General features: G+C 39.5%; 1 protein-coding gene across 1 annotated transcript; it reads left to right on the plus strand.

Annotated features, from left to right (window-relative positions):
• The first annotated feature begins 528 nt into the window (after positions 1-528).
• On the plus strand, positions 529-7,733 carry pnpla2 (patatin-like phospholipase domain containing 2). Its single transcript, XM_077569009.1, has 9 exons — positions 529-1,082; positions 1,808-2,040; positions 2,131-2,196; positions 3,404-3,613; positions 3,698-3,758; positions 4,358-4,561; positions 4,728-4,860; positions 4,984-5,106; positions 6,619-7,733. Exons 1-9 carry the CDS (start codon positions 896-898, stop codon positions 6,977-6,979), a joined length of 1,578 nt encoding a protein of 525 aa, XP_077425135.1. The 5' UTR covers positions 529-895; the 3' UTR covers positions 6,980-7,733.
• The last annotated feature ends 1,610 nt before the right edge of the window (positions 7,734-9,343 follow it).

A 9,343-nucleotide genomic window follows, 5' to 3' on the forward strand; every position in this document is an offset into this window, starting at 1 on the left:
TTAAAAATCCATTTGGTTCCCTGTGATTACATCAGCAATTGTGTCCAACCTGTGTAAATTGAGATTAGATCGTCACTGTTTCAATAATGAATATACTTTGTGTGACGTTTTTGTTTAGTTAGGTGCAGTGAGATTTTTCTAACGTAATATGATGGAAAATGACACACTAAAGGATGGGCAGCACACTGATGTAATGTATGTGGAGGGGGGGAACCAGACACATTCTTCCAAACGTTACAAATTAAGTGAAAACATAAATTACAAAAACACATAGACAAATATTATTAGCAAGAAAATAAAATACAAAAACAACAATCTATTAGCTCTCCACGTGACGTTTATTTGTGGTGCAAAGTCGTCCAATCACGATCGTAGTCACTAGTGACAACACCACGGCTTTTAATTGGTCATACGGTTTACGTCACTTTTTATTGGTCAACGTGCTTTGCGTTCTGGATTGTGAGTGGGCACTGAAGTTACTTACTGCCCGCCTCTTTGTGCATAAAAGCACAACTGTATTCGGCAGCAAACAAGGGTCAACCACCGTGTCGGAATCATTTTACTCGGGACGTGTTCAGTCAGTAGAAGCTTATTATTGGTTTATAATTTTGCTGCTGCTGCTGCTGCTGTTGTTGTTGTTTTTAAACATGTGAGTTTAGTGGATTTATTTGGGACAGAGGTTACCGGCTTATTTGCTAGTTAGCCAGCGAACTTGAAATTGTTCGCTGCCAGAGCATGTAAACAGGCTAGCAAACTCCCGAGCGGCACTCCGACCTAACAACAGAGAACTGTTTGAAATATATTTAAATATAGTTAGTCCCTAAATCGGGGAGAGAACATCGTGTTCTCCTCAGGCCGCGGCCGATGACCTTCGACCCTCCTGTCAACGCACGCTATGTTCCCTTTAGACTCGTCTTGGAACATCTCGTTTGCCGGTTGCGGATTCCTGGGCATTTACCATGTTGGCGTCGCAAGCTGCCTGTTGGAGCAGGCTCCTTTCCTGGTGCACAATGCCAAGCACATTTATGGGGCCTCAGCCGGAGCTCTCACCGCCACCGCGCTGGTTACCGGCGTGTGCCTTGGTATGTCAAAGTCTTATTGTAGTTTGTTTATGCGGGTTGGCCTCTGGAACTCGTGCTAGAGTACAGTACACGACATCTAATCTTTCGCAAGTGAGAGCTTGTGCTTGCAAAATCTAAGCCTGAATTGCATGACTCCAGCATTTGTATCGAAGTAAAACTGAAAGTATTTTTTTCCAAAGCGAGTGGTTAGCATTTTGATAATTTTTATTTCTTTCAGTTTTGTTTACATTGATTTCACTTAAGGCAGCACGGTGACCTAGTGGTATGTTTGAATCAGAGTTTAGGACTCTGTTTTATACAGATGAAAAGCAGCGTTACACATCAAACTTAACAAGTAAGCAAATATCTAACTACATGAGATTAATTACAACGTGGATATCACAAAGGAATATCAAATGACACAATGCAACAAATGTGCATAAGACCTCTCTGGTGAACAGGCAACTAATCACAATATTTGTGTGTCTACAAGTAGCAACATTCCACATGTAGAAACATTATGTAATATTGGCAAACAAAATAAGTAATGCCCTCAAATTTTCTTACTGCAGAAAGACGATATACAGTACGCGGATTTTGTAACATTACACACAATAGTTGTTAAATTTTTTGTAGTTCAATGTTACTTGAGAGGACTTTTATTCCATAATTGCATATTGTAGGACCTTGAGGCAGTTAATTTCCACTGTTTGACTGTTTCAATTCTTGTCCTGTTTCATATACAGGAGAGGCTGGTGCCAGTATTATTGAGGTCGCCAAAGAAGCTAGAAAGCGCTTCCTCGGTCCCATGCATCCTTCCTTCAACCTGGTGAAGATCGTGCGCTTCATGTTGCAGCGCACTCTGCCCGCTGACTCTCACCAGGTCGCCAACGGGAGGTTGGGAATCTCTCTGACCAGAGTAACAGACGGAGAAAATGTGCTTGTATCCCACTTTGACAACAAGGAGGAGATTGTGCAGGTGTGACGGATAATGAGGTTTATTTAATACTTATTCAGATTTGGAAGTGTTAATACCCATGTAATACGTTTCTTGTTTTGTTTCCTGCAGGCATGTGTTTGCAGTGCTTACATCCCAGTGTATTGTGGCATTATTCCTCCCACACTGCAAGGAGTGGTAAGTGGCACAATAATGTATGTATAACAAAGGGCAAAAGCAATCTATATCACATTTAAAATCAGTGTACAGGTACATCACAATCACCATCAGAATGAGTAGCACAATATCCGCTGGGGGAAAACGATTTGAGATGTTCGATTGGAGTTTTACATTTACTTTTATTGCCTCTTTTTAGCTACCCTACTGAAGTCATCCATTACTTTGGAAAAATACTTTTTTTGTGAATGGTATGAATGTGCTAAAACAAAACTTAGTTTCTCATTAATGGGCACATTTGAACTTTCTCTGGATACTGACGCACTCGCTTAGCTGCACTGAGGTCTTCTACGAAATGTTATCGAGCAATGGCAGCTCCCAGCACCCTCCCCTTTGTGGCCTTTGTGCTGGATTTTGGCAAGTACACAGATGCTTGTGTGTGTGCACAGGGTTTGTGACCAACATTTTAGAGTGGCAGGGCCAGTTGTGAGCGCGTTGGCTCTGACTTTTCGGGTCGTTCTGTCCTCCACATACCCTCTGGGGAGCAGGGCCTGATGTCACTCTGATCGCATCAGCTGACAATAGAGAGGAATCCATTAAACCAAGCTTAGATTTTCTAAAAATAAATAAAGCGGTGTCTATGCCTAACAGCAAATTAAGAGATGAGGATGATTGATTTCCTGATGTCTTGATGATTGAGGAAATCAATTGAATTCATTGTCACCTCATCCCTGCAACGGGAAAACAAATTCAGTTGAGAAAAAAAAAAGTAAATAATTAGATAGGAGTGAAAGAGGTTAGTGATAGCAGCACAGTGGTCTAGTGATTAGCATGTCTGCCTCACAGTTCTAAGGTTCAGGGTTTGAATCTTGACTCCGGCCTTTCAGTGTGGATTTTGCATGTCTCTCTGTGCTTGTAGTTTTTTCCCCCCAGGCATTCTGACTTCCTACGTGAAATGACTCTTAGTTTAAGTGAACACGCTACTGTTACTCTGTGAGTGTGAATGGTTGTTTGTCTATTTGTTATTTCATATGAGAATTTGTATCAGGTAAAAAAAATTGGGTGGATAGTGTTTAAGAATAACAAAATGCTTGCAAGTAGTCTTTCGGTGATTGACAACTACCATAGTGCATGACTGCATTGCATGTCATATTTTAATATTCTAGCAATTGGTCCTCTCTTTGCTGTATCCTAAAGCGCATTTTGTGTCTACAATTCTTTTCTGCAGCGATACGTAGATGGAGGAATCTCTGACAACTTGCCTCATTATGAGCTGAAAAACACAATCACTGTGTCCCCGTTCTCTGGCGAGAGCGATATCTGCCCGCGAGACACTTCCACCAACATACACGAGCTCCGCTTCACCAACACCAGCATTCAGTTCACCCTCACCAATCTTTACAGAATTTCCCGGGCACTTTTCCCACCAGATCCAATGGTAAGGTCACTTGAAGGCGCCTTCCCCGATCTGTTTCCACAATCCATGAACTACAGTGAACTTAATGATTTTTGTTGTGTCTAGGTTATGAAAGCCATGTGTAAACAGGGATATAATGACGCGCTGCACTTCCTGAAGAAGAATGGTAGGAATCAACACAACGTGATTTAGACTTTTGTTTTTCAAACATCTTCAAAGTTTACTGCAAAGTCAAATGGTCATTAAGATCATGATCTACCCAACTGGGTAATGACTGCTGTCTGGCTACTTTATACTGTGTTAAAGGGGAAGTCAACACAAAAAATAATTCTTGACAATAATATGTTCTATGAAGCCCCACTAGTCTAAATATGGTTATCTGGTTAATATCGTGTTAGTGGAATATGAGTTAAGCAGCAAAATCCACCAGGCTGCCATTTTGCCACTTGCTGTCCAGTAAAAATGACATCACAGTCGCTCAGGACTCTGGTAACAACCAATCACAGCTCAGCTTCAGAAAACAGGTTAGCTGTGATTGGTTGTTGCCTGAGCAACATTGATGTCATCTTCAGTCGACAATAAGTAGCAAAATGGCGCCCCCTGACATGGATAAAAAAGGCTGGTTTGTGCTGCTTAACTCATATTCCCCAAACGCAATATTAATCAGAATGTTAGATTTAGACTAGTGAGGTCACACATAAAATATTGTCAAGAAATATTTAAGGTTGACTTAACTCTTTAACCTACATTTCTGTTTCTATTCAGGATTGCTCAATTTCAGCGACCCCCACATAGACCGAGCCTTGCTGGCTAACAGAGAAGAGCATGAAGATCAAGTTGACTATATTCATACTGATTCTAAAGGTGTTGGAGAAGAGGAAAAGATGCATACAGTCGATGGAACATTAACTGTTCATCCCTCAATAGAAGAGCACATCATTGTACGCCTTCCACCTACTCTGCACAAAGGTAACTTGAGATTATTTGTGTACACGCACTAAATCAATATATAGTCATGGAAAATTGTGGCCAATTAAATCAGTCAAAACTGCTTTATCACAGCTTCTGTGGGCAGTTTTCTATACAGTAGAGTATTTGACTGTTGCAATGTGTGCTTCTTTGCCTCCCTCTGCAGCCCTAATTGATGCCTGCACAGAGAGAAGGAGCCTGGTGCAGTCGCTTAGCAACCTGCTTCCTTTCAGGATGGCATCTGCCATGATGCTCCCCTACACTCTGCCTCTTGAGTCCGCTTTGTCGTTGACTCTCAGGTACTGGTAGACTACGTCACATATGTACTCAGGGACTCCTTCTCTGAAACCATCACATATTCGAAATGCAGTTTTGTCTTTTTGTGTATTTATTTAGTCATTTGATTCTGATGTCATATGTAGACTTTTAGAGTGGTTGCCAGATGTACAGGAGGATATCGGGTGGATTCAAGAGCAGTTGGTGAAAATCCTTCAGCATGTTCTGCGCCAGGCCTCCAAAAGCATCACGCAGCATGTTTCTGCCAGGTAGGTGTGACTGTGATTATGCTTGTGCAAAAAATAATTGTTATGTAGCCTAATATTAATTAATTAATTAATCAATCAAGAGCAGAATGCTAGCACCCTACTTTCTGTCTAATAAGAGAAGTGTAGGTTTCGTTATAACACTTTTAAACAAGGGATAGGTGAGTGCCAATACATGGCCTTATTAGTACTCTGAAGGCGATAATGGTATCGGACCTCGGTCACCCTCTTGTGGCTGTTTTATGATCCGGAACTAGAACTCTCTGCCCCCTGATCTCCGCAATTCACCCTCTTTGACCATTTTCAAATCCAAACTAAGCTCTTCAAGATTACCTACACACCTTAAACTACACTGCTTTTTTATTATTCTTTCTAATCTGTAGAATTGTTGTTTTAAACTGTTGTACAGCATCCTTGAGGGTCTTGAAAGGCGCTTTTAAGTGAAATGAATTATTATTATTATTAGTCTAATCACAACATATCTGATTCATATTAACATTTGTGGACTACGAGTTATGCAATAAAATCCAGCCGTTGTTATACAGTACATCTCAGGGGGCGGACATTTTGTCATGTCACTGACACTTTAAGGAAAATGCTACATTGGGATATATATCTCTTTAAAATTATGTTGTGTTTTTTTTTTTTGGAAATGGGGCGGGGGGTTCTGTATCAAAATACTAGCGGTATCGGTACTCTGTATCAGTGACTACTCAAGATTTCGGTACTCGTATTGATCTCGGTCAAAAAAAAGTGCTATCAAAATGACTTCAAACCTAACAATACGTTAGTTTACATTTATTTACCTTGGAGCACCACCAAATCTGACTAAAAACAGGAAAAATTAGTTCAGTCTTGAAGACAGCTGTATTATGGGGAGTCCGCTTACTTGGTGTACAGAAGCTGTGGCACACACAAAGTAAATATTTATTGTATTTACGCAAAAAAAACAACATTGTGTTAATTTCAGCGCTCAGCCAAAAAAGGGAACCTAACTAAATAAAGTAGACGATCCTCTATACAATATTATTTACATAAGATGTTGCCCTTTTTTATGTTTTTTTGTTTTAGTCCTACTGTGTGTTGAGGACCACAATGAAAATAAGCCCTTGGTCTTTGTGGTGTTTTTATCTTCGGGGATGCCTGACTGAGTGACTGGAAGTTTGTTTGTGCAGTCTTCTGCGATATCACCAAAATCAATTAATCAATCAATCATAAAGCCAACATTCCCTTCTCATGTAAGTAATCAGCAAGTTCTCTGAGTAGCAATCTGCACACTTACAAAAACAAGACAGTAGATGGCAATGAATGGCCTTGTTTTTGTTTTGTTTTTGCACTCACAAAAACTTGCTCAGCAACCATTTCACAAGGTTTCAATAAAATTGATGCTTCCCTGAAAATCCCTCAGGCAAACAAGTTAATTGGTAACATGCAGGCGTTATTGCATAATGCCGAGTTATGTTCAAAATAGTGGAATAAAACCTACTCTACTCATTCTGCTGATCTGTACTTTAGATTTTCCTGTCAGCTGGAGCTGTACCACTACCAGTCCCTGCCATCCCAGATCCGCTCCACCAGCCTGTATGCCACCTGGGTGGGTAGCAGCACTCTTTCAGTCCAGGACATTTTTACGCGTCTGGACCAGTACAAGAGACAGCTGCTCTCCGGATCCATTTGCGTCAACATGGATCTGAAGGGATCCTTCAAAGCAGGGTCGGTGACTGTGGACAAAAACTCTGCATCCTTCCTCCCCGCAGAAGGCTTCCCAACACACACAAGCGGTCTTAACGACTCCAAAGATGCCATGCGGCACTTTGATTCCGACTTGCCGCTTTTAAGTCCTGGTGCACATCAGACAAATTACTATCAGTTTTAAATATCTGATTGAAAAAGCAGAGGGCTGCTGTACATCTGAAGGTCCAAGGCATGTTGTGCATAATCGGGTGCAAACAATAATGCACACTTTGGAAGTGAAATGGTTGAAGGATGTGAGTGTTTATGTTTTCGTGGAATGTGGTTTGACTTGTATGTAAAGCATAGGTTAGGGTTGGAGACGGAGTTTGGCCTTATACATGCAATGTATTGTATCGGCCCCTTGGTGCTCTTTTGAGACTGTAGGAAGGAAATGGTGAAGCCACCACTCAGCCTTTTGCAGGAAGTTACTCCAAACATTTTACGCAATATGTCAATACATAGTGTTTTGGTTCATGTGTGTATGTACTGTATTGTGTATGTACTGTATGGTAATTGATGCACGTGTATACTGTATATACACGTAGCTGTCAATAATTTTTTATCCATAATCTTCCATGTACAACTTTTAGAAACATGCTTTTTAGTATTCTAAAGGTATTTTTACCTCAGGTTGTGCTATGTGACCTGATTGTAATTGTTTAAACCAAAGAATCAACTTATTATGAACAGGACTTTATCACAGAATTTATTTTGTGCTAGTTAATCTACCTACTGTACATTGTTTTGGACTTTAACTTTTGTAATATGAGAAATCGTGCCTGAGCCTCAATTATGTTAAACTCACATTTTATAGTTTCCACATGCATTTAATGTGTAATTAAACGGGAACAGGGAGAAACATTTTGTGACCAACAAATAAACTGGTGTTGTTGTGACTGTTTTGTGGATATCTGCATTATCAAGAAAAAGCTGTGATTTGACATGAAGGGTGTTCATAGAATGAAGAACAAACAAATCGCACACAGTTCAAACCAAATGCCACTAATAGAGTTTTGGGGAAATGATCCCAAGAGTTACAAATATTCCAGCGATGATTCATGACTGTAAAGCACTGTGATAAAGACCATTTTATATGCTTTGGAAGACATTAGCGGCGACTGTTTATCCCAAAACAAACATCAATGAAACTAACTTGTGGATTTATAGTACAAATCTTCACAAAAACATTGTATTTTTTGATGATCCCAAGCATACAGTGGGTCCATTTAAACAGTTGTATGGAAAATGTACACTTCTCTCAAAAGTTAAGGATACAGTTAGAGTATCTGAAACATGTAACCTTTGGAAATGGTCATTCAAAAGGTTACAGGAGGTCATTTCATCCATCCATTTTCTGAACCGCTTATTCCTCACAAGGGACTTGTAAAAGTTAAAGTGTATGTTAGGTTAATCTTGAAATTTCACCAAAAGCTAAATCTCAATAAATTTTTGTGAATAGTTTTTTTCTCTCGTCATACATTTCTGAATTCTTCAAGTGGTATAATATCAAATGTTTTTTTCTTCTTCTTTGAGATCGTGTTGATGAAGAGTGCATTACAAATTTGTTATAATTATTATAAAACCTGAAGTACAGAGTTCCTTCATTTTCTGCTGGGGTTATATTCCCAAAAATACCCGCAATAAACGAAATTCACAAAGTAGTAGCTTTATGTTTTACATTTATTATAAATATTTTGAGGCTCTAAAAACCCTCACCACAGTTTATACACTTTTCTCATTGAGACATTTACATTTTCTCACATTTCTCTCGTTTAAAAATTGTCAATGTTCAAACCTTTCTAAATTTGATAAAATAGGTACATTGCTTTAAAAAAAAGAAGAAGCAAAATTGCACTAAAAAAGATCCGCGAAACAGGTAGAGCCCCAAAAAGTGAACCGCGTTATAGCGAGGGAACACTGTATATGTATTTTGTTGACAACCTGTAAATGTATCTCTCGGCATGATTGGTCTTGTGTTTAGTAGGCTTGTTCCATTGATCAGCCATAGATCAATGCCAACATTTGTGTTACTTCCACTAAGTGATTTATCGCTCTCACAAATCATTATATAATTGTCATCCCACGCTTATCTTGTTGTGCTTTCTTGCATAAGTGGTTAAACAATGAGTCACTGATAAGATGAGGGAATCATGGTTGTAAAAATGCTGATGCTGCCACAATTGTAGGTGCAACACGCTCCTGGGGTTTCCACAGTTCATTTGATAATGCCTGCTGGAAGTGGGGGTGGGGATGGGGATGGGGAGCGGGAGATTGGGGGGGATTGTCGCATAAAATTACGTACACTTGCACAATCACATAAAAGCAAATTCAGCAAATGTGTTAATGAATATGACAATGTTTAGCTTTGATTCTCACTATCAAAACAATTTTAATTGAATGATTATTGCATTTGAAAACTGTCAAATTGGCATGTTCATTTTTTTTCAACCACTTTACCAACCAAATTACTCAATGTAGAAAAGAAAGGGAAAGTCAACTGTTGAGA

Source organism: Vanacampus margaritifer, chromosome 6 (assembly GCF_051991255.1).
Source record: "Vanacampus margaritifer isolate UIUO_Vmar chromosome 6, RoL_Vmar_1.0, whole genome shotgun sequence".
NCBI lineage: Eukaryota > Metazoa > Chordata > Actinopteri > Syngnathiformes > Syngnathidae > Vanacampus > Vanacampus margaritifer.

Bases quoted from the DNA above. Each gene is read 5' to 3' on its own strand.
- pnpla2 (XM_077569009.1), top strand. From the start codon at position 896: ATGTTCCCTTTAGACTCGTCTTGGAACATCTCGTTTGCCGGTTGCGGA. The intron at 2,041-2,130 runs GTGTGACGGATA...TGTTTCCTGCAG, and splicing joins ACAAGGAGGAGATTGTGCAG to GCATGTGTTTGCAGTGCTTA. The intron at 2,197-3,403 runs GTAAGTGGCACA...TCTTTTCTGCAG, and splicing joins CTCCCACACTGCAAGGAGTG to CGATACGTAGATGGAGGAAT.